This window comes from Hydra viridissima, unplaced genomic scaffold (genome assembly GCF_058129835.1).
Source record: "Hydra viridissima isolate aposymbiotic clone 2 unplaced genomic scaffold, HvirCarnegie_v1 scaffold_7, whole genome shotgun sequence".
NCBI classification, from domain to species: Eukaryota; Metazoa; Cnidaria; class Hydrozoa; order Anthoathecata; family Hydridae; genus Hydra; species Hydra viridissima.
In genome coordinates, this window is record NW_028324306.1 from 11,114,671 (window position 1) to 11,140,885 (window position 26,215).

Below are 26,215 nucleotides of genomic sequence, written 5' to 3' on the forward strand. Positions count from 1 at the left end.
AATTTTTAAAACTCACAGGTCAATTTATTTTTATTGAAAAGGCTTCTGTGCAAAAGTTTAGAAACAGTATAATAACCCGCAATTATATCAGGTTTTTGTAAACAAAAGCATTAAAAAAGGTCAAATTTTTTCTGAAATTTATTATTTGAATTAACTTGAGATATTTCAAAAGCAATTAAGTATAACTAATTGAGGAATTATTTGTGAAGTTTTATAATTCAATTACGTAGTGATATTTTAAAAGCATGGGAAAGGCTAAGGAAGTTTCAGATGAAATAAAGAAATTAATTATAAAAGCTGTGGGGAAAAAAATGACTTACAAAAGGATTTCTGAACTTTACAATGTTTCTAAACCAGGAAAATGTCTTATTATGAAAAGGTTTCGTCAGCACAAAAGTACTGAAAGCAAGCCTTGCTCTGAAAGACCTAAAGTTACAACTGAAAAGGCTGATAGATTATTAGTAAGGATTTGCAAGAATAATCCTTGCATGACTGCTGTTGAACTTAATTCAATTATGCATCAGTTTCGTGGCACAAATTGTAGCGTTGATACAACTAAACGTCGATTACGACAAAATAATCTGTATGGTGGCCATCCAGTTAAGAAACCTCTTATATCTGCAAGAAATTTAAGAACCAGAATAAAATTTGCGAGAGATCATCTCAGTTGGACAGTTAATGGTTGGTCAAAAGTCCTTTTCTCCAATGAATCAAAGTTTATGCTATTCAGTAGTGACATAATTAAATATGTCAGATGTCCAATAGGAGACAAATTCAATCCAAAATATCAGTTACCTACTGTTAAACATGGAAAGAGGAAATGTTATGGTTTGGGGGTGTTTTAGTCGTGACAACCTGGGTCCCATTCATTGCATAGAAGGTATTATGGACCAGAGAGTTTATTTAGACATAATGAAGAATATTATCTGCCCCATGCAAAGGACAAAATGAATCACAATTGGATCTTTCAACAAGGTAATGACCCAAAGCATTGTGCCAGATCTGTAAGGAATATTTTCAATAAAAAAAGTCAACGTTCTTGAATGGCCTTCACAGAGCCCAGATATCAATCCCATTGAGCATCTTTGGGAGTACATTGACAGGCAATTATTTGGTAGAAAACCAACCAACAAAGACAATTTATTTGGTTTGATTAAAGAATGTTGGTATAATATTCATCAGGATGTTCTCATTAATTTAGTTGATTCGATAACTTGTTGCTGTGATGCTGTTTTAAAGGCAAATGGATATGCCACCAAATACTAACTTTTTTATTGAAACTATTTTATTAAAAAATTGTAAATTTTGAAACTTTTAGTAAATAATTCAGCTTTATAGAAATAAATAATAATCCAAACTCAGCTATTTCTAAGCTTTTGCATGGAAGCCTTTTCAAAAAATAATAAAAGTTAATTGACCGGTGAGTTTTAAAAACTTTGTGAAATGGATTTTGAATTGTTATAAGTTATAATATAGAGCACATTCGGTAAAAATTTCAGGTTATTTGAGAAAGTTTGTGAAGAGTTATGCGTTAAAAACTGAAAAAAGTAGGTGTTTTTAAACTATTGCACGCTACTGTATATATATATATATATATATATATATATATATATATATATATATATATATATAGATGCATATATATATATGTGCATATATATATATATGCACATATATATATGCATATATGCACATATATATATGTATATGTATATACATATATAATCATTTAGACAAAAGATTACTGCTTGGCAGATGAATGTTTTATATCACAAGTAAAAAATTGTAAGTTTGAAGAAAAAAAAAAAAAAACAGAATTATTTACTGTGCACTTTTTAAAATATTGTTGTTGTTAAAATATTTTTATTCCATGTTGTTGTAAAGAAGGTTAGTGGGTGATATATGTAATGATGTGATAAAAAATTATAATGATATTCCAATATTTAATGAGTACATTTTCTTTTGATGAATTTTAGTGAATTTAAAAAATTCAGAGAATGCTGGAGAATGTCAATGCTTAATAGCAACAACTCAAAAAAATCCTGAAAATAATTTTTCTGAATTGCTGCCAACTGCAGAACCAATAAGGAGTTCACAAATTGGATATTACTTGATAAAATGGAAAAGGTGCGTTTTTCATACAAATGTTTTAAAATCAAACCATTTTTCTTTACCTTGACATTGAAGTAAACTTGACAATACTTTTTAAAAAAATCTTTTATTACAGAAGTTCTGGAGGTGCTACAGTAGAAACTCTATCCGATCTTCCAATCTGCAAAATTGATTCATCGTTATTTAGATTAAAAATCAGTAAGTGAAATGAATTTTAAAATGTTTAATTGTTAATGGGATAGATGTAAATTTCTGGTTACTAGTATTCTTGCAGAATTTCTGGGTACCAGTCTTCTTGCAGAATCTTGCAGAATTTTTTTGGAGCTTTTTTTTTTTTTAGCGTTTGAAAAAGTTTTTTTTCAAAAAACTTTTTCAAACGCTAAAAAAAAAAAGCTTAAAAAAAGCTAATTTAAGAAAAGTTACAAATTTTTAAAAAACTTTTCTTTTTACAAAAAAGATAGAAGTCAACGAAAGTCATGAGTTCTGTGAACTTAAATAAAGTCACATCTTTTGGATGTGTAAAGAACTAAATATTTATTTCACTTAGTTTCATATATGTTCTAGATAATTATCATTTGTCTAAACTGTTATCATCTGGTTTTAAAATAAACCAAATGATTGGTAAACAAGAGAAATATTTCCTACAGTTTTTTGGTTCATTAAAAAAAATGAAAGTGTTTTAATGCCGGTGAAAGGATGATCTGCAGACATTAATACAAATTACACTTAAATGAGAATAATTCTTGATCTGAAGATTCAACTGATGAAATCAAGTAAGACGAAAGGATGAAAAGTCTCTATCAAATTTTGATGTTAAGACTCTTTCATAACTTTTTTAAAAATAGTTGTTGCTTAAAAACAACTTCCTTACTCGTCGCATAACGTTCTTTTTTATTTTTTTATCCTTTTATTTTGGCTGCCATTTGCTTTTGTTTTTAGACATTCCATCATTTGGTTGTGTACAGGAACCATTACTTGTTGACTTTATCATTATTAACTGTACAAACTTTGTGCAAGAAGTCGAAGCTCATATAGAACAGAGCGAAGTATTCATGTTGGCCGGAAACAGTCAGGTATTAAGCAGCACCATAAATTCGTAATAAAATTTTGTTAACGGACCTGTATTTTTAATGCAAATTAATACTTGAGGAATGTTTTATGAAACGTATGTAATTTTTAGTTGACGGTTACAATTATTTTAAATGAATCTTTTATTGCCCAATCAAGTTGTATCAAAGAATAGGGTAAAGTATATTATATTACAAAATTCCTATTCAAATAGTTTTTTAAAACTTTTTTTAGATTCAACTTCGCATTCTCCCTCAAGACGAGCATAAGTTAACATTTAATTTATTCCCGTTATATTCCGGAGAGCTTCTTCTTCCAAAGCTGCATATTAATCTACCTCAGCATCGTAATTTTAGCCCAGATAGTTTTACGCAAAGTAATCTCCCGAAATACATTTTTGTTAAGGTATTGTCATATTTTCATGATATTTTTGAAACAATTTTAAATTTTTGCTGGGGTTAAAAGATAATCTTAATCCAAGCAAAAAATTAAAATTATTTCAAAAATGCTGCTGCTGTCTCTAATTTCTTTACATTTACTTTAAAGTGACAGAACACCTCACACACGAAAGTTTGCTTTTGTTTCATTTAGCCTCTTCAAACTGCTAATTCTCTTTCGAACGAAATTCACGTGGTTTAGTTCGACGAATTCTAAATGAAATTGGCTTATCCTTGTGACATTTACAAGTTAATCGTGTTTGAATGAAGATTACTTTTATGTCTTGAAAATTTTTTTCATGTTGTAAAAATTTGTAGCTCGATTTGTAGATAAATTAACTTAATAATAGATATCAACTGATGACGGTTGTTTTGCTTTGTAACCACTTGTTGAGGTGGTGTAGTTAACATGACTCGTCGAGCTAGTGCAGTTGACTCGATGACTCCGTTTAAAGGTTTTTAAAATTAAAAAAAAAGTCTTCGCCTTGTGAAAGAATTTAGAAAAGTTTTATTTAAAATTTTTAAAAGTGTAAATTGTTTCCGAATGTTTTAAGACGAAACTTTTTCAATTTTGATATAAAAACTAAGTATATCCTTTACTATTTATGTGGAATGATCCTCTACCATTTTTTGAACCAAGCGCTGACCGCGTAGTAATAACCTTTGAACAGGGCTATCACAACAGATGCCAGCAGCAAACAAAACTCAAAATGAATGCTTGATTCATAACCGTTTTTGACATTAGTATTGAAACGCGAAATAATAATCAGCTTTACTTTTGTCAAAAATCGTGATTCATAAGTTAAATCTGGACGGGAAAGAAAAGTAAATTTTATTTCAATTCTCCGCAACCAGATGTTGTGATGCGTAAAAATGGCCCTTCATGATATATTGTCTCAAGTACGATATCAACTCTAGACTCACATGAGGTATGGCTTAACTTAACCTCTTTCCCATTCTCTTTCTGTTTTTTTCGATTATTTTTGTTAATAGTTGAATAACTGAGTTGCTTTATTATTTTGGCATTAGCGTGAGTAAATTAAATTGTTACTCACATGAGGCACAGCGCTGTTCAACTAACGCTAACTTAACCTGGATCAATTGAAATCGTTTAGACCGTTTGGATGTTTCTAAGTTATAAAATATGCCAAAAGATCTAAATAAATTAATGAAATTCACTAATGGGGAGTTTTCGCTAACTTGTTAATACAGTTTAAACGGTAAATGGCACGCGATTGTTCAGTTGAATAATACGTTGTTTAGTTAAGAGCGTTTTAGACGAAGAACATGAGAGAAAATAAAAATGGATGGAAAATATTTAGCGAAATTGCAGAGAACATTTGTTGCTGAGCCTGACGGAGGGCTAAATCAGCGTTTGTATTTTACTTCATACCGGAAAGAGGTAGTTGATTGGCTAAAAACACGTGGTGCAATTATATTTATATTGATGCTCGTATTGGCATCATTAATTTTAACTGTAGCTGTTTCCGTTTTAGCCTGGTCGCACTTTAGCAAGAATGATTTAGCCCAATCGTCTTTTACAAATAAAAAACAGAACGAAGTTAAGCTTTATACGGATGAAGAAAATGACTATGACATCTCAGATTCAGAGGATGGAAAATCTTATGATTTTGATCCAGATAAGCCAGTTCTTTTAAAGGCAAAACTTGATACTACAATTAACTTAGAACAAAATAGCTTAAAACATGTAAACGATATATTTTTACTCGATAAAAACCTAGATCATATTAGTAACTCCCAAAACCCATCAAGTAGTGAATATCAAAAAATATACAGTGAAAACAGTTCTGATAAATCTACTGATTCACCTAAACAAGTAAATAGTTTGCTTGGAAAGAAGAGTGACACCAACGTTGAACAAGCTCTGAGGGAACTTGGTGAGTTGAAAATGTTAGGCGATCAACTTGCAAAAGGAAACAATCCTATGAAATCTCAAGCTGAAGAAGGCTTCATAAAATCCATCGATGACAAAATTGCTAAAACTGTTGATAAAAACGGGGAACTGAGACATTCTATCGATACTACTGAGACCCCACCGATGAAATTGTATCGAATAACAAGCGCTGTAAAAGCTGGCGCTTTATGTTTAGACGGCTCTCCGCCAGCCTATTACCACCGGCCCGGTTCAGGAAGCAGTGAAAACTTATGGATTATTCACTTTAATGGTGGTGCGTGGTGTTTTGATGCTAAAGCATGTTTTGAGAGAAGCCACAGTTCACTTGGCTCAACTAAAAAGCTTCCACCTTCTCCACCTATTATTCAAGGAATAAACTCCCCAGACCCTGTTGTTAATCCAGACTTTTATGATTGGAATCTTGTTTGGGTAGTATACTGTGACGGAGCGTCATTCACTGGAAATCGAGAGAGGCCACTAATATCAGATTCAGGAGAAACAATTTATATGCGTGGAAAACGTGTACTAAATGCTATCGTTAACGACTTGCTTTTTAATAGAGATTTTAAGTTTGCTGAGGCTGTTATACTAACAGGGTCATCTGCAGGGAGCATGACTGCAATTTTCCAAGCAGATTACATTGCATCAAAGTTTCCAACTACGATTCCAGTCCGAGTTCTATCTGATGCTGGCTTTTTTATAGACACAGCTCCAATGGGTGGAAGAAATTTAGGTTCAATGTTTAAACGGATATACGAAATGCAAAATTCTTCTGCCGGCCTAGATCAAGATTGTGTTCGTGACTTAGGCCAAGAAAATGCATGGCAATGCTTTCTTCCAGCCAAAATAGTCAAATACGTAAAAACACCCATTTTTGTTTTGAATTCTGCATATGATATTTGGGCCATGATATATTTTCTTGATATAGACTGCAAATTCCCAGCATCAGAGCAGCAACCTAGGAGAAAAAGAAGCGTTCTGATTAAAAGTGACTCTGAACTCGATGCAATTGACCGTGTTAAAATACTTGACTATTCTATGCTGAAGAGATCATTATCCTCAGAAATAAGTAGAAGAAAAAGGAGAGATGTGTCTGGATTTGAGCTGCTTCCTTTTTTCCGAGATAAAGCTTCAAAAAAAAACGATATAAAACTTCCACTTAACAAGAATGACGATAAAAATATTCATTTACACGATGTTTCTCGCAGAGTTGATAAGCGAAACATAACTGAACTACATACAGCCCTTAAGCTTGTTCCACAAACGACACATTCAGGATTAACTTATAAAACTATGAATGCCAAAATTGGTTCCAGAAATAGGACATCTGAACGTAAAAATTTTAGAGAACAATACAACCGTTCTAAAGTTCATTCATCAAATATTCAACAAGAAAATATTCAACTCATCGACGAGAAAAATAATACTGAAAGATTTTCAAGTTCGTTGAAAGAATTCGTTGAGAGGTATGAAACCCTTGAAAGAAAAAGTGAAAACACTCTTAATATAACTTTTTCCTTAACAAACAATAGCATCTCAGGGGGTAAAAAGAACGTAAAAGAAAAAAAGCTGAAAGAGTTTTTTTTAAAATCCAACTTGACTACAATGGAAACTCCAAAGAGTACGTTTTTAGAATTTCTTAATCAGACTGCAAAGCAAAATCACTTTATTTCAATTAAGTCTACAATTCCCAAAAGCAATAAACATTTTGGCAATATTACACAATCTTTAGAAAATAAAGATCAGTTTGACTCATCAATTCAAGAACAGTTAACTGCTCTTGGTTCGAAAAGGCATAAAAAACCCCCAAAACATGAACGTTTAAAAAGTCGGCGCTCAACAAGTATTGCGAAGGAATATATAAATATACTTCGTTCAGATCCCCCAGAATGCACAGAAAGGCAACTACTAGATGCGATGAAATATCGCGGTGCCATGATACGTTCTACAGAGTATTTCATGCATTTACCAAAATCCGGTCGTTTTTTAGTATCGTGCATAGATCATTCGTTATCCTTATTTGATGAGACATGGACAGGGGTTTCAGTCAATGGTAAATCGATCCAACAAGCCTTTGGAGATTGGTTTTACGAACGTGGCAATCGTAGCAAACACAATTTTGTTGATTGTCCTTATCCTTGTAATCCAACATGTCCTTAATAAGTCCATTTCAATTTTACCCCCGTTAAAAATCTTTTCAAAAGTACTTTTGATTAATCTCTCTATTGTTTTTCCACGTTCCAGATAGTTTTGAATATATATTTAAAAAAAAAATTTTAATTTATAAATTTGATATATAATTGTGTAATATTGATATGATATGTAAATATATCATAATAATCTTTCTAAAGTCTTGTATCATACTATTTTGTAACATTAACTCGCCAGAAAAAACCTTAAATTTGTAATTTTTAATTATATATATATATATTTATATATATATATATATATATATATATATATATATATATATATATATATATATATATATATATATATATATATATATATATATATATATATATATATATATATAACCCTTTTTATTTTATATTATAAATTTTTCATTATACCATATAAGAGATAACTTGTTTCAGCATCAGAGCTTTTTTTTTTTTATTCTTTATTAATTATCATTTCGCTTCTGTAAATATCAATGTGAATACCAAGCTATAATATATACAATAAACGATGCTTTATTTTTTTCAAGGTCATTTTTGTTCAAAACAAAAATAATAAAATATATTAACATGATAAAACGAACGTTTAACGAATTTTTTAATTATAACGAACCTTTCTTTAACAAAAAAACGTTCAGTCCCTGGAAAATTCCTTTGTTTTAAATAAAACTATATCTAACTGTTTTTTTTTGTTTTCATAAAGTCAGAAAAAGAACGAGTTTTAGTTCACACTTTTTAATACAAAAGAAATTAAAATAAAAGATACGACGACAAAATATTATTTTTGAGATTCACGATTATACTGTAAATCGTTTACAAAAATCTCCCATCATGTTTTTCATATTACGTAATAAGTAGCAGCGGATCTTTTTGGTCTTCCTAAAACGCTTTCATGTTCTTCTTAATTTTGTCAAGGACATTGATTTTACAATGGATTAATGTCTGACAACTTGTCATCTATTGTTATTATGATTAATGTTGTTGTATTTATTTTAGAAAATCCCATAATTACTTTGGGTAACAGTATTATTTTGGATTTGATGCCGACTAAGGTTACCATTTTTAATAATTGAGAAAATTCTTCTAGTTCAACTTATCCTTGAGTAATAAGATAAGTGCAAAGACTTCTTATCAAAACTAAAATAATTTTTCCATGCATAAAGGTGAGTAATACTCTGTTCACTAGTATTTAAATTAATTTTGAGATTTTGATCGCGTGTCTTTACTTTTTAAAAGTCGCAATATCCAAATAACGTTTTATAAATTTGGAGTAATTAAGTCAAGACTAACATCTTTTTTAACAAACGATCAAAGTTAAAATATTGTAAAAAGCTATTTGTGTAAGAATATGACAAGTAGTCGATAAGAGTCATGACGTTCAAGTTTTTTAGAAATTTTATGAAATCGAAAAGTTTTTGTGATCGAAGGTGATAAAGATAGACAACAACTAATGGTTTGTTAAAAGGAAGAAAACGATTTCATCATTTTTTTTCTATTTTAATTTTTTATAAAATAGGTATTTATTTTTTATATTTTATCTATTTTTCAACATCTTTAAAACTTTGCATATCGTTTTTGCTTTGTAAAAATAGAATGCGTTGATGAAACCACTCGAGTAATAACGGGTTGCCTCTTTCCTCCATTTAGAAATACATTACAAAAATAGTCATTAAGTTAGTTTTAAAAGTGTTTGATTTTCTTATTAATTTATGTTTTTTATTACTCCCGTCATCCTTGAGCTGTTAACAAAAACAATTATTTTCCTTTCGTAAAAAGTTCGTTCATAAGTAGTAACTTTCTTAGAATAAGGATCGAACTACATGTTATTTTGTCAAGAACTTTTATATTTTCATATCACTAAGGCAAATAAATTGAAAGCGTCGATATTCTATTGAGAGAACACGGCCGCTTAATGTTATTGTTGATTTAAAAATAAAGTTTAAATGCCAACGAAAGACGCCCCCGGAACTTTTCAATTCACACGAGAATAATCAGCATATTTCCTTGCAACAAAATTTTTTTTCAACTGATAATTAGAGATATTAATATTAGTAGTTTTAGAATTCGTGCAATTTGTCACAAAACAATGGTTTCTGAAATATCAAATACAAAATATTATTTTCAAAGAATAACTTTTTTAGATACCAAGGACGTTTTCCTGAAATCAGCTTTGAATTCGGAAGTAAAAAGAGCATTGGGAGCATTCACCCCATCAAATTTAGATTATACGCCTGAAAACTAACTAAAATATGTTTGCTAGTGCTTCGAAAGAAACAGATATAGATAGAGATTATGTAACTGGCTTGAAGTTCAATTTGTTTTCAATACTTGGTAAGACAAATTATTAGAAGCAATTAAGCATGAAGAACAGACGACTCAAATTATGCGGTTTTTTATGCACCAATTCGTAAATGAAATGTAATCTTTTTAAATGATTTAACTCACTTTGAAATAACAAATAATTTTATTTCTAACAATGAAGCAGCTATAACAGTTTAAAAAGATAAAAATTTACAAAATGACTTTACAAGTTTGTGCTTAGACTTAAACGCCTTGTTTTACTTGAAGTCATAAATGTATGTTTAGTTCCTTCCAAGGCAAAGGCTTCTTACCAAATAACATGCGATAATAACAGAAAAATATTGAGCCCTTTTAATATTCAAAAGATAAAACCAGTAAAGACAGAAAAACTTGTTCTTGAAACAGATGTAACGGAAAACAAATTTTGCAAAAGATTTTGTTCTTCAGGTGAGTGTAGTTTTCGTTCTACTATATGTAAGACTGATGAAGAAGTTGTTTTCTATTTTACAATTCATTTCAAATAATCTTTTTATCTTCAATCTGACGAAACAAGTTTTAGTAAGTCTTGAGTTTTTAAAAAAAATAAAATAACTTTGTTATTTCTTAGTCTCTTAACAATTTTAGTTATAAATAGCTTATAACTAGCGTCAAAACGAAAAATGAAAATTTTAGCTATATTTAAAAAAAACAACAATATGGTTTTAAAAGCAAAGATTTAGATATAGATGTTTCGCTCCATTACTCATTTCTATTACATCTGGCTAAATCCCTGGATTAATCTAATTCCTCTGGACAAAATGTTCTGTAAAGTTTTATAAAGTTTTAAAAAAAGATGCTCTGTAAAGTTTAAAGCCGAATTCTATATGAATCTTAAAAAAACTCTATGACAAAGATTTTTAAAGAACTTTTTGTCCAAGGACATAGCTGTTAATATTGCATCTGTTAACATTAATCTCGGTATTGTTGTTAATACACCAATTCCCACTAAACAGCTATTCATGAATTAAGCACTTTATGCTTGCAAAAAAGTGGATCCTAAAAACTTACAACTTTCGTTCATATCTTACAACTTATGGAGCTTATAAAGTTTTAATAAATTAACCCAATAAAATAAAGCACACACATACACTCATACACGCATCTATATACTTAAATATTTACACCTGTATATTTATACTTGTATATATATGTCAGTATAAATATACACTTATTTATACTGACATATATATGCTTGTATATGTATAATTATCTAGTATATTTTTTCTAGGACTTGTTAAATAGATTGCGCCGCTTTTTGACAAAAGCGCTTTCTAATTGTCAATATGTTAAGTGGGATTGTGGGCTTCTTTCTCTTTGATGTGATTCTTAGAGTACAAATAATGTGGTATTAATTTTAAGTAATACTTCAACGAAAAAAAACACTTCATTGCCATGCAACGACTAATAACTTTTTTCATAGAAAATGCAGAAATTTACATCAAATCCATTTTGTAAATTTTTTTATTCCCCGATGAGATTTTGATCAGAAAAGAATGCAATAATTAGTAAATTTTCAGATAATGGCTATTTCGGCTTACAGCAGGAATGTCTGTTTGTTGTAAAAAATAAATAAAACAAAACATTTTGCCTTTTAAATATCAATTAAAACAGAAATAAAAAATTTCTGAAGAATAAAAATGAATCTTTACATTCCATTTTTCGTTTTTTTTTTGGCTGTAAAAGATTCTGAAAAAATGTTTGATATCTGAAAACTACGTAAAAATGCGGTTTAATTGAAACTTCAGCTTATAGAAAAATACTTTTGCATCTAATATAGGCCTCTATTTTGATCCTATCTTTGTAAAATTTGCGTCGTTAATGAAGCGTAACTTATCTAATACTAAGTGCCGTTACTAAACACTAACATTGTTTATCTCAGTATAATCTGCTGGTCGGCTTTTAGTATAATAAATAGTCTTCAGTCTGTTACAAGCGCAATACTTTAGTTTTAAAGAGGAGGTCTCCCTGATCTCTTTAATTTTTTGGTTCTTTGAGATGATGGCAGAGTTGTTGTTTTAAATTGTTTTGCATATTTTTTAATGGCAGAAAAGCAAAGATTTTTATGGAATGATATAAAAGCGAGAGTTATATCTAGTTTTGAAAATTTGTTCTTGAAATACCTGGTCTGTTGCTATTACCAACGGATATTTTAAAAGTTATTTTCGATTGTAATTTTAATTCATATAAACACTGCTGACGCACATGACTAACAGCAAAGACAATTTCACAAGAACAACAACATTTACATTAACAGCCAACAACAAACCAATTTCAACACCCACTATAAAATCAACAAATTCATTAACTACAGCAACAATAAAATTTACAGAATCCTAAAAAAATTTTGCAACCACAACATTAATTACAACAGCAACGACAACAGCATTTACATCTCATTTTTGTAAAAGCATTAAGAATTAAAAAAGGCTTGCAAAAATTTTTTACCGATTTAAATTATCGTTAGCAGTTATCAACAAATAAAATCTCTATCTAAGGATAAATATTTACTTATCCTTGGATATGTTTTTTTACAGAAGTTTGGGAAAGGTCTTTTAAAGATTTTATTGCTAGATATTAGTGTTTTTAAACCCGCGTTACCCGCGTTGAAATGTAAGTTTAGGGTATTATAATGTGACGTCATCCTTTTAAAAAAGTTTCCAGCTTTTAATACAGTTTATTCGTTTCCGACTAACTTTTCTTATTAAGGGATTTCTATTACTAAAGTAAAAGAGAATTAATGAAGTAAGAAAAATTCAGCAAAAATGCATGAAGAGTTAATATGCATTAGACATAATAGGCTTATCAATACTTTTGATTTAAAGTTTTTATTCATTACAAAAGTTTAGATTTTCACCTAAAATATTTTTTTATCATCTTTTTACAGAAAGATTGTTCATCGTTTTATAAGCTTGGAGAAATATTTTAGTTGAAATAATGGATTTTTTTGGTAAATTGCCATCACTGTCCTCATAGTAGGCTGTGAATCTTTTTATTGGAGCTCGTTTCTCGCTGATTTAAAAAGAAAATATTGTTTCTCCACTAAGGATAATGTGAAGTAACTCTCGTAGACGATTTAATTTTAAAATATATCATACATTTTTTGTGCGGTTAGGAAATAAAATCACAAAATTAGAAAATTACTGCAAACATCGGAAATAAAATGTTTAAAAACAACATATAAACAGATTTTATCTTATGCTTTAGTCCTGTAATAAATTCTTTCAAGAAAAATATCCTGCCCTCAGATTCTTCATGTTCTTACTTTCTAATAGCTAAACTATAAAATGATTTTGATTTAGTGATGACTTATTTATGTCTTAAATCAAAGGACAGAAATAGACAAGAATGTGGATAAGGCGTTTCATGAAATTGTTTTTGTTGTTGAGAGCTCTTTAACAAACCAAGTGAAGACATTACAGGTCAGATTTTCATATTCATATTTCAAATTTTCATCTATCATTTTTCAAATTAAAATTAATCTACCGCGAATTGGATCTATTAATTTTCAAAAGAGAACAGCAATCATTTTAAAACTTTAACCTTATAAACTAAGCAAACAAAATAATAGTCCGGCTATAAAAATAATGTAATATTTTTGTGACTGTAAAAAAAGAAGAAAGATTTATTAAAGAAAGAAAAATTGATCAAACTGATAAATAGTGATTAAATATCTTAATAAGTATTTTTGTGGGTATTTCTTTATGTGAACTACTGCTAGTTTTTTTAATATAAAGCTAGAGCCGAGTTTTAGCAAAAGAGCAGTTCGTTCCACCCAGACAATCGGATGCTTTTTAAAATTCACGTATACTTTTGTAATATGATATCTAATACATACGTGAAGTATGTTTTTAATTTTATTTAAAAAAACAAGAGTCTGTTTGCGTAAAAATATTTACTTTTGAATTTGCAAAAAACAAATCTTATCATTTAAAAGGTTGTCTCTCTAAAGTAATGAAAGTTTGTGTTTTGTAATAAAAACCATCTTTTATGAACATTAGTTAAGCAATAATGTAACTTATATAAAAATGAGTTATCGGTCCTTTTCGAGAGCGTTAGGTGAGTTTCCTTTTTTTAATTTAACGACAATCAATAAAAAAACATTTTTAACACTTACAAAAACAATACCAACAACAACAACAACAACAACATCAATAACAAAAACAAAAAAAACTATTTGTTCTTGATACTCTATTGATTTAATGATGGTTTTAGTTGATTAAGCTCACATAACCATCTTCATTATTCATATCCGCATCCTTGTTAAAATCGTTTGCACATTAGTCTGCTTTTACATTTATGAGTTGTCCATGATGCACTCATATTGTCCATTATGCACAACTCTTAAACATGCAGTATTTATGAAACATTTATGGCACTCCAACCCTCAAAGTTTTGATAATCAGTTTTTACATTACAAAAAAAGGATTTTAGCTTCGTCTAAAAAGTTTATATACTATAAATCTATAGTTTTTTGATTTTTTTCCATTAATGTTAAAGCGGAAAGTAAAGGCTATTTAGTATTATGTTAACGTTTGCAAAGTGTTGGTAATTGATAACTTTCCGTAGATTTTATAATATTTGGAGAGAAACCAATGGATCTTTCAAGTATATATAATGGAGTAAGGAGCAGTGATAAAAAAAAACAATTGCAACCATGTAATAATTACGTAAACCCACTTAATGCCAGCATCTATGAGCGGCTACTTAGAAGAAAACATAGCATAATTAACGACAATGCTAACGACAGCAGTAATTCTGACTCTGATTCTGACAGCAGAAGGAGACGTCGCTTACGCAGAGTTTCTCTCAACATTCAGAGTAATTCAAAGCAACTCTTCAACAACAAAAATCATTTAAATGATAATCATTGTGCGAACCAAAAGTACGCTAACGACAAAACAAATGACAGTAGTGTTAATGGTGAGAATAACTTCTCCTGTCCAAATGATAATTATGTTGACCCAAAACTAAACATTCTTTTTTTCGTTTCTTTAACAAAGTATTTTTTTTTTTTTTTTTGACAGGTAGAATACCAAAATTTACAAAATAAAAAATATTTGATGACATTTTATAGTTCATTATTTACTTAAAGGAACAGAAAATGGATTTGAGATAACCGTGATAATGCTTGAATTAACTTTTTTTTTTCCCTCAGATTTAACATTGATTTATTTATAATTCTCTTTGTGTTTATTGTATTAATATAAGATTTAAGGGATAAAAATTTTAAGACCTTTTTGGTTATACCTTAAAATCCATCTTTGATTTTCAGCTATAAAAACGGAATCTTTTTACCATTTAATGTATTTCAGCAAAGTAGACTTTAATATTTGATTTTATTGTCATAGCTGACAACAAAAAGGAATCGCGTAGTGGAAGTATACGAAGAAAGCAATGGATCTCCTCTGAAAGGTCGAGTTCCAAATCGCAATCTTCGTTTGAAGGAAGCTCATCGTCCTCTGATACAAGAAAAAGGAACTCACGTAAAAATACCTCAGACAAGGCTTCTTTTGATCAAAATGAGACTGAAAAACACAATAACTACAGAGTTGACCAAAGGTATTGTTATTTGGATTTATTGTTTTCGGTCAAAAAGAATTGTTTGCCTTAAGCAAAATCCCTATCTATCAACTAGTAGCTCTAATCTAGATTGGCTTATACTCTTTACACACAATATAGAATTAATCTTTTCTTTTTTTTTTATTTATTTTGTTTATGCCCACCATATATAAATTATTCTGTAGCTTACATAAATGTAAACTATAGTATTAGTAGTTACTTTAAAAACTAGTTATAAACAGTACTTAATGAAAAAATAGTAATGATCATATTTATAGTTTATGATTCTTAAATAAATATTAAAATTATTTTACATGTTAATATCAATATATTTTGTAGTTAAGAGAATGTTACAAAACACATTGCAAATGACTGCAAATATTTTTCAGGATATGCTAAGTCATAATCATTCATTAGTCAGTGGATCTTAATCCTTTTCAGTGCTAATAATAAAAATTTAAGTTAACAATTTTTTGAATGCTTGAGTTTCTAGATAAGAGCAAAAAGTATGAGATTATATATAATATTTATCCATATATTTGCATAAACATTCACCTCATGTATGGGTGTGTGAGTGTGCATGTGTGCTGGTTTAAAAGTATCAAACATCAATAAGATAGATAAATTTAAAACATTTCTCCTAAGTTAAAAAAAAAATTGTTTTTATTGGTAAACTGTCTAATTATTTAAAAATTTTCAAGTAAAACTATTTTCTGTTTTGTTTATGTGTTAAAGATAAATAAAACTTTCTATACAATGGACTTGTTTGATTAAATAAACTTCATTAAGCTGATCATCTAAACTCTTTGTACTTTTATTCTTTTTGATCTCCTACTTTAAGCAAAGTTCATCTTTCAAATGATGAACATGCTATGCAAATAGTGTGAGTTCAATAATTTGTATTAAAGGAAGGATTATGTTTTTTTTCTGTGGTAAGAATATTAAAAGGAAAACAAAAAGATAAATATATTTGTTATTTTAACAACTTATATATATATATATATATATATATATATATATATATATATATATATATATATATATATATATATATATATATATAATTTTATTGTTTTTTTATAGAAATATGTTATAAAAAGGTAATTTTCTTTTTCAGTGATATGCTTCTCACAAGAGGCAATGAGGGAATACTAAAGGTTAATGATATCAGTAAGTGAGGTTAATTTTGTCAAATTTTAAACTCATTTTTTATGGTTTAATTTTATTTTGCTTTTATTGAATAGGCTTTCAAACAAACTCAGAATATTTCCTTTTTAAAATAGCATTTATGTATAATTTTTTTAACAGCATCATATGTTAAAAGCTTTAAATAAAAAATGTAACAAAAGGGCTTTTTTCATTACTACTGCTTGTAAAAAAAGGCATTGAATATAGTACAAGTTCATATTTGTAACAGAACATTTAAGGCAGTAAAAGCTTTTTTTTTTTTAAAAAAAAATCTATTAAAATTTATTTTACATTGTTTTTTTTTTTTTTGTTTTTTTTTTTTGTTTTTCTTTTATTAGTTATTCTATTTGTTTTTCTACTTTTTTCTATTTTCTTATTATAAATTTTTATACACAATCATTTCTTATATAATTATGTGAATTTCTTACATAATTATGTAAATTTCTTATATAATTATGTAAATTATCATGTGATAATTTTTTTTTAAATGTTTTCTTAAATATTTCAAAGAATACACCAAGATATTAGTTTTGTTATTTTAGGTTATTGAAAATACAATCCATTTTTTAGTATATTTGTAGTGATTGTGTCTTATTTTTTGATAACCTCCATGGTACTAAAAGAATAAGACAAGGCTAAAGATATTAGAAATAAATTTTAAGAAGAAAAATTGAGTGCTTTTTTTATTTTCTTCTAGAAATCTTTCAATCTAATATATAGTTAACATGTTTGAATAATAGCAAGGAGCACATTGGAATCATTTTGCATAACAGTTTGTTAAATTGCATAATTCTAATACCAAAACACTGAAAATATTTATTTTTCAGCATTGGATTCAGAAATCTCCTCTTTGCAAAACAATGCAATGTCTGTAGCCCTTGATTTAAAACCATCTATCTCTGTCTATAGCATGTCATCGCCAATAATGACTCAAAGGTAACTAAATGTAATCTTAGTTGTAATTGATAGGCAGTATGGTGATTATTTCTAAGCTATTTATAATTTGTTGTTGCATGCAAAGTAGTAATGTGTAGACATGCAAAGTAATAATGTGTAATATAAAATATAAATTTTTTTACCTTAAGGAATTTAATGTATTGCTATTATAATAATTACCTAATATGTAAATTATTTCTTTCAACATAATAAATTTTATATTAAAAGAAAAAGCTCACATATTAGGTAATTTTCATTTTTTTTCTTAGAAAAGTGAGTCATTCTCAAAGATCTTTTGATCTTAATGAATCTCTTCCGGATCTCCCTGAAATTCCAAAAGCAAATAACAGTTTAGATCGTCTCAAGCGAGATTACCATCTCTCTAATGTGGAGATAACAGCACTGCGTGAGATTCTGAAAAAAGCTGATTTGTATGAAAGTTCAGTGCGTGAGCGTATGTATGAAATTTTAAAAGTAGAAAAAAGTAGTGCAGAAAGTATTGCTGAAAATATTGCTGAAAAGGTTTTTGTTGAAAAAGAAATTGTTTCCCTAAAAGAAAAACTATTTGCTTCTCGCAAAGAACTTGATTCTTATATTTCCTTCACAAAAAAAATGGAAAGAGAAAAAAGACAATCTATGTCTGAAAAAGAAGAACTTGAAACAAAAATACAGTGGCATGAGCGTAGGCTTTTGCGTTTTGAAGGGGAGAACAAAAGTTTAAAAACAGAACGTGCAGAACTACTAAATCAAATTTATGAGTTACGTGGAAAATCTCTTAAGATTAAAGAATTTGGACAGTCAAGAGCTAGGTTACTTGAAAATAATTTATCGCCACAGCCTGAGTTAGAAAAATCCTGCTCAACTTATGAAACTGATAGTTTAGTTCAGGAGCGCACAAAATTTATTCATGAGCGTCACCGTCTAGATGAAGAAATGCAAAAAATGCATATCAAGTGTATGACCCTTACTGCACAGCTGCAACATGCTGAACGCACAGTTGAAGATCTAAAAGAAGAAAAAGAAGTTTTAAAAAAAAAAATTGAAAAACTTAACAAACAAATATCAGAGGAACAAAAGTCATTTCAGGAACTCTTTGAATTTGATTACCATTCAGCTAGAGGTAAATTGGAAAATACAGTTATGTCTGATCTAATTGATGTAATGAAAAGTGAAAAATCACATGATGAGACTAGGGCTGAGTTATTTGAACTTGATAAGAAGTTTGAGAAACTTCAGAATGAATATCGTGCCACTCAAGAAGCTGCTATTCTTCGAGAACATGAAAATATGGAATTAAGTAACACAATAAAAATAATCTCTAAAGCTAAAGAAGACGCTGATATAAGTCGAAATGAAATTGAAAAAAAGCATCGTGAGACATTAGAAGATCTTAAAAAAGTTTCTCTTTTATCAGAAGATTTAAAAGCTGAACACATGTATTTACAAAAGGAGCTTGAAGATGTCTCTTTACAGCTCTCACAGCTCCAACATGAAGCTGTTCATATGGAAGCTAATCAAGATGCTTTCAAGAAGTTTCTTGATAAGCTTTCTATGGAGTTACAAGAAAAGCTTGGAGAAGATCATGTGTCAAAAGATACAGAAGCAGAAGATCTTCAAGAGCAAGCTGAAATAATTGGTAGGCAGATTGTTGCTCATTTGAGTCCAACTCGTAAGCTACAAGATGATTATGAGGCAATTAAGCAGGACCGTGAAGAACTAGAAGAGGAAGTTAGATATCTAAAGTTTGCTCTTTCCTCAAGAATGGAAATTAAATCTATGCAGCAGCCTGTCATGCAAAAGTGTGATTGTAGCAAGGAGAAAGAACTCATGAAAAAAGAATTGGATGAAACTAAAGGAAGATTGGATGTGTTAGAAAATGAAGTTAACAGACTTCATCAAGATAAACAGCAACTGCTCATGAGTTTCCTTAACCTACAAGCCTCGCAGCGGTCACGAGAAGTGAGTAAGACTGAAGTCAATACTTCTGCAGATGAGGAATTATCAGATGATGAAAGTGAAACAGAAACAGAATATGATAGTAAACTTTGTGTTATTACTGTTTAAAATTAAGTATATAATGTAAAATATTTTTTCTATATACAACTATTCATAAAAAAGTAGCATAAAAAGTGCTTTAGTTTATTAAAAATGTTTCAAAAAAGTTTTCTTTATTTTGTTGTTGTTATTTTTAAAGGTGAAGATTATGATCAGGAGAACAATGAATCACAAACTGGCTCTTTCAATGAAAGTTCAAGAACAGACTCTTTTTGTGAAATGACACAGGAACCAAAAGCTTCACATTCGTTTTGTGATGAAACAATCTGTATAAACAACCCTGAAGAATTGATTATTCGGTTCCAAGAAGTATCAAAAACAAAAGAAAGGTTGGAATGTGAGAGAGTTGCCATGCTGGAATCACTATGCAAACAAGTAGAAAGAAATAACAGCCTTTTAGCTGAACTAGATGATCTTAAAAATGCAAAATCACGTCCTGCTAGTTTAATTTCTCATAGTGAAAGTTTGAGTAGTTTAATATCCGAGAAATGCTCACATTGTACATCGTCAAGTAAGAATTCTTTGTGTAAATTACTTGTTTTTGCTCAAATTTTTTTTTACTATTCATATATCTTAAAACAATTTTAACTAGGTTTTTTTAAAATTGGAATTAAATAGGTGCAGAAATTCGCTCATATTTATCAATCATTGAACAACTTACTGAAGATAAACTGCGTTTAGAGAAATTAAATGCAGACCTTGAATATGATTGTGAGATTTCAAAGGCAGATGTGGAAAAACTAACTAATAAATTGTGCAATCTGGACACTAAGTTAACTAATGTTGATTCAGAAATGGAGTTAAAAACAGCGAAGAAAGAAAACGAACTCTTAGTGCAGAGAATTCAAGCACTTGAGCAAGAAAACTCTATACTAGAAGAAAATTCAAAAAAGGTACGTGATGATAAAGCTGAAATATTAGATAAGTTACGTCAATGTGAAGAAGATAGACTTGGATTTATTCGAGCAATGTCATTGATAACTGAACAAAGAGAGTCTCTGGAGAAGGAACTCCTTGAGGCAAAAGAGGAGAATAAACTAATGAAAAGAAAGCTACTAAAAGGTAGACCTTTTATATTCTATATTGAAATATAAGACACACACACAAATATAAGACATGCACATATACACACACACACACACACCCATACACACAAATATATATATACATGCCTGTGTGTGTATATATGTACATATATGCATATCTCTAGCTTGGTGCTTAATGGGCCAAAGTCCAAAATATTGATTTTTAGCTACAGCTGTTTAAAGATTTCCACTAATTGCAATTAAATTGTACAACAACAAAATGATCTAATTATTTTGAACTAATTTATTTATTTGAAAAATTGCTTTATGTTGGTTCCCATGCTTTCCCATTTGATCGTTAGAGAAAACACCTTTTAGTCTTTCTTTTTTCTGAACAACTCTGACTTTTTCAAAATTTGAGAGTATTTTGAAAAAAGTTTTGACAGATTGTGATATGCTTAATATAGTTTGGGAGGGATTAGATGTGAGTAAAGTTCTTCCTTCTATCTATCATTTTGTATTCTTTAGCAGGCTTTACCTTTTCCACTAACCAATCTTACTTTAAACTGGTTTTTTGATACTTGAAGTTTGGGTTCCTCTTCCTATCTTTTTACAGTACTGATGTCTTCAACCATTTTTTTGCTCATACTGCTATATTTTTTTTCATACTGTTTTTTTAAAGATCATTTGAAAAAAAAAAGCTCTTTTTATACCAGTCAAAAATAAGGAAGTCATTTATAATTATTAAAATCTTGGAGTAAAAGATAATGAAATCAATAGCTAGGAAGGTTTTTTTTTTAAGATTTCATTACCTGAATTCGACATTAAACATACTTTGATAAGTTTTGATGAAGCAGCCAAAAGATTAAGCGCATTAGATATTTCAAAAACACGTGGAGCTGATTTAATAAATTCTATTGTATTAAAATTTTTTGCGTGTTCAATCGGTTATCCCTTAACATTAACATCTAAAGCATCTTTAATAAACATTAACATCTTTAGCAAAAATTAGCTTGCCAAAACAGTGGAGATCTTCCAACATCACACCAGTATTTAAGAAAGGTGATAAACTTGATTCAGGCAATTTTGGACCAGTGTTACTCACATCTGTTCCATGTAAAATATTGGAAGGCATACTTAGGTCATGTTTAGAAAAACATCTATATGACAATAAAGTAATTTGCAAAGAACAACATGGATTTATGAAAAGTAAGTCGTGTACAACAAATCTATTGGAAATGTTAGACTTCATATCATTATTATCTATCAAATAACATCCCAATTGATGAAATACTATTGAATTTAGCTAAAGCTTCTGACTGTTCCTCATAAAAGACCATTACTAAAGTTGGAAGGCTATGGTATTAGAGGATTGTTTCTAAAGTGGATTGAAATGGGCATTAGAAAAAGGTCAACACAGAGTAACTCAAATGAATAATAGTCTGAGAAAATCAACATACAAAGAACAGCTAAGGTGATTAAATATTACAAGAGACGAGAAAGAGGCAATCTGTTTTAGCTCTATAAGTTGTTTAATAATTTAGAACAAGTTCAGCTGGCAAAATATTTCACATTCAAAACAGAACCTTCAATAATTGGATATAGCTTGTGATATGATAGTTATAACCAATTTTACTTCTAGGCACAATTTTCTATTTAACAGAGCACCAACTAACTGGAAAAATCTCCCTAGAGACAGTTAATTCAGTTAATCTAATTGAATTCAAGGAAAAAATTGACTTATGGCTAGAAAAAAATTAAACAAAGAATAGGCTGTCAAAGTGTGTAAACACACTTGCTGGTTTTGCTATTTACAGCATCTACTTCTTCATACGATTTAAAAAGCCAATAAAAACCTTTTTTTTAAAAAAAAAAAAAGAAAATGACCAAAAAATTTTATATTTGTGAATATAGTATGTAATGCTATTTTCGGAAAATTTAGAAAAATCTGGAAAATTTATATAGTAACTTAAGAATAGTTTGTCAAAAAAATCCATTCAGCCGTTTTTTTGTTGTTAATAAAACCTTTTAAAATTCATTAATCACGTGCATTTTAATCAAAATCAATTTCAAATTATGATGACAAATCTTTACATTTCAAATTATACTAGTTTTTTGTGAAGACGATGCTTTGATTAGCATGTGTTTGGCAGCATTTGAAAATTGGATGTTTTTAACTTCTGTGTGTGCCCATCGGAATTTTAAAAGTGAAATATCATTTAAGTTTATAAGGTTCGTTAGTTTTTTGTTTTGAATTTTTTTAGTTTTTTGAATTGTTTGATTGCTTATATTTTGCGAGTTTTTGTCATTTTGTAAGCTTTGATATCAGTGCGCCAGTGCTTGTTTTCAAAAGCATTTTTTATTCATTAAAAACAACCGATAAAATAATTCTGACACCCATTTAAAAAGATTTTTTAAAAGATCTTTAAAAAAAGCTCCTTCAAGATTCTTAATACATTACAATTGGTCAATTATAGCTTTGAATGAATCTCTATCTCAGAAGAATATAAGAGCTGAACATTGGCCTTAGGTACACTAAATAAAATATCTTATTTATAGTATTAGAGAGACAATAACTCAAATTAATTAATTTTGGACATTGGACCTTTTAGCACTTTAATCCACAAAAACAAATAGGTAGTTTTATAGTTAAATGATGTATAATATTTTATAGTTAAATGATATAATTTAGTTAATATAATGTAATAATATAATAAAATATAGTTAAATGATATTTATAGTTTAATAATATAATATTTTATAGTTAAATGATATATATAAGCATCGTTTTTTAGTTTTCAACGAATGATAACCAACTTCTATAATCAGTCTTGTAAAACAACTCAATTTTTCTGAGTTTTATTAAAATAGAACTATTTATGCGGTTAAAAAAGCGTTTGGTGTGAAACAACATTCATAAATCTATTATTTAAAACTTCTTATAAAAATAAGTTTAACGGTTTTAATTGAATACGTTTTTTTTTTTTTTTTTTTTTTTTTTTTGTAAGAAACTAAATAAATGAGCTAGTACTAAAAGTTTCTTATTTTAAGGGTGCTTTTTTACAACTCTAGTAACTAAAAGTTGCTTAAGAGTTAAGTATCAAAGGAGAGAAAAAGTACGTAAAATGAAATCTAAAAACGTTAAAAAGTAAGATAAAATGTTTTGCTGTCAACTAAAATTATCTGAATTCCATCAATATCATTCAATGTAATACAATCCTCAGGTTTGTCCCTTAATAGAAAACAAATTAGAAAATATTCTTCGAACTCTTAATAAGTTTCTTATCGAGAAGTAACTTAGTAGTAATAGTTTCTTAAGATTCTAGGGCTTCTAGTTTCTCATAAAAAAGTTTCTTGTAAAAAAAAACAAAAAAAAACGTGTATCAAATTTGCGCAATATCTTGAAAGGTTAAAACGAAATAACTTTAGGAATCGAGGTATCGCAATTTTTTTTCATGAATCTTTTAGCTTTGTATGTCTAAATATACAAATTATTTTATTCGATTTCAAACGATTGATGTAAAAGTTGGTACTATAATCGTTGCTGTTAGTTAAAAACTAAAAAACCAATGAACGATGCTTAGATATCATTTGTGGTATAAATAGTATTGTATAAATTCATTAAGTATTTTATATGTATGTATGTATATATATATATATATATATATATATATATATATATATATATATATATATATATATATATATATATATATATATATATATATATATATATATATATATATATATATATATATATATATATATATATATATATACATATATATATGTATGTATGTATGTATGTATGTATGTATGTATGTATGTATGTATGTATGTATGTATGTATGTAATGAATTTGTTGAAATGAAATCTTTTTTTTTTGTCTAGCTAATTTTTAGTTAGTGAAATATTCCAAGAAGTTAGACGATTATATTGGTGAGAACAAACATGAGGTCGGTATGTCTTAGAAAAGCTCGAGATTGCGGCATCTGCAGCTAGTAGAACTAAAAAATATTTTTAATGGCTCTTAAAAAACGCTGGGCGTTTGATTATTCTAGAGATTATTAAGGAGCGAAATATATTGAAGTAGAGTTAATCACAAAAATTATCTTTTATGTTCGCATATTTTATGTGCATATGTTCGCATGACGATTTTTTGTTTGAAGTCAACCAAATAAAGAATTTCGTTTTTCTTGAAAATGATGGCTACTTAAGAAGAATTATTTTTAACGATGTGAGCGCCCAAGAACGTTTATCTATCCAAAATACGCTATACTGAACTACGGCGTGTACCTGAAAACGTGGAGTAAACTTTGGAAATAATATTTCATATTGTTTTTAATTAGTATTTTTTACAGTTAGCTCAGATTTGAATTTGTTAACCAGAAAAAAATAGAGTTTTAAGTTCTTTATTTCAATTTGAATTATTCAACCAGTTTTTCCATTTCTTCGGATTCGACCAACTCTAATACGAGTTGACCCAAAAAATGAAAATACAACGTCAAAGTCCATTTTTTTCAGGTTTATTAGTTGTTTAACATTTTGCTTGCCAGTTAACAGTTTGCTTGCCTCATAGTTTGCCCTTCAAAATAGCCCAAAAATCTTCGATTGGGCCATACTCCTGCACAGCTGGAGGATTATCAACTTTTTTAACAAAATTGATGTCACGGGCCTCGTGGCAGTTGGTCACGGTTTTAGCTTAATATGATAACGCTAGGTCCGACCAAATTACATTTAAAAAATACAAACGATTACTGTTTTATATATATATATTTATTTATATATGTATACATATGTATATGTATATATATATATTTTGTTTGTCAAAACAGTAATATATATACACAAATACACACCTTGTACAGAAAGTTTTAACGCACTTTTTTTTTTAACGTGTATAATTCTTTTAAGAAATGATAACCCGATAAATTAATGAGATGTGGTCCGCATTTTTTATGTTTATTTATACTAATGGTTTAATTTATCTATTTAGAGAAAAATATATATATAACGGTACCATAAAGAAGGTGGAGGGTGATGAGAAAATTAACGGAGCAAATAAGTCCTTTCAATTTTTTGAAATAAAGTTTAAACGCACTCTGATTGGAAAACTTGTAACTCTTGTTAATTGATTGATTTTTTCTTACAGTTCGCATTTTCATCACTCAACAGCCTGCTATCGTTAGCATACCGTATTTGCATCTTTATTTTTATTTTATTTTGCAAAAAAAACTGCGTCTACGATTTGATTCAACCTTCAACCATTTTCAACTGAAAAAACTTTGTCAAAAGATCATATCGAAAACCAAATGGCAAGTCATTGGCATGCATAAAATGAAAATGAGCAATCGACAAATCGGCAAACACTTTAATATTTCTGAATTCAGCGTTCGCACA

General features: G+C 28.7%; 3 protein-coding genes across 8 annotated transcripts in view; all 3 read left to right on the top strand.

The window, feature by feature from the left end:
- The window catches only part of LOC145184145 (trafficking protein particle complex subunit 11-like), a 28,068-nt gene extending 24,090 nt beyond the window's left edge, over nt 1-3,978 (top strand). Inside the window, exons 31-36 of the mRNA XM_090091951.1 lie at nt 1,734-1,785; nt 1,977-2,127; nt 2,228-2,310; nt 3,052-3,185; nt 3,415-3,585; nt 3,772-3,978. Coding sequence (XP_089948077.1) covers nt 1,734-1,785; nt 1,977-2,127; nt 2,228-2,310; nt 3,052-3,185; nt 3,415-3,585; nt 3,772-3,819 — 639 coding nt within the window. The 3' untranslated portion in view covers nt 3,820-3,978. The remainder of the gene's footprint in view (nt 1-1,733; nt 1,786-1,976; nt 2,128-2,227; nt 2,311-3,051; nt 3,186-3,414; nt 3,586-3,771) is intronic.
- Nucleotides 3,979-4,659: 681 nt separating this feature from the next.
- LOC145184939 (uncharacterized) lies at nt 4,660-7,921 on the top strand. The gene has a single exon (XM_090091952.1). The coding sequence runs from the start codon at nt 4,921-4,923 to the stop codon at nt 7,690-7,692; it is 2,772 nt and encodes a 923-aa protein (XP_089948078.1). The 5' UTR covers nt 4,660-4,920; the 3' UTR covers nt 7,693-7,921.
- A 1,115-nt stretch (nt 7,922-9,036) lies between these two features.
- Nucleotides 9,037-25,230, top strand: LOC145184637 (uncharacterized). 6 transcript variants are annotated; one of them, XM_090093117.1, is made up of 10 exons: nt 9,037-9,228; nt 9,854-10,043; nt 10,299-10,460; nt 15,401-15,611; nt 16,729-16,781; nt 17,627-17,735; nt 18,005-19,773; nt 19,930-20,301; nt 20,409-20,852; nt 24,707-25,230. In XM_090093117.1, the coding sequence occupies exons 2-10, from the start codon at nt 9,962-9,964 to the stop codon at nt 24,715-24,717; spliced, it is 3,213 nt and encodes a 1,070-aa protein (XP_089949243.1). In that variant the 5' UTR covers nt 9,037-9,228; nt 9,854-9,961; the 3' UTR covers nt 24,718-25,230. The 6 variants fall into 6 exon arrangements, with proteins under 6 accessions (XP_089949243.1, XP_089949244.1, XP_089949246.1 ...); XM_090093118.1 differs by having other exon boundaries at nt 9,048-9,228; nt 9,854-10,130; XM_090093116.1 differs by lacking the exons at nt 9,037-9,228; nt 9,854-10,043; nt 10,299-10,460 and adding exons at nt 13,452-13,471; nt 14,619-14,972.
- The last annotated feature ends 985 nt before the right edge of the window (nt 25,231-26,215 follow it).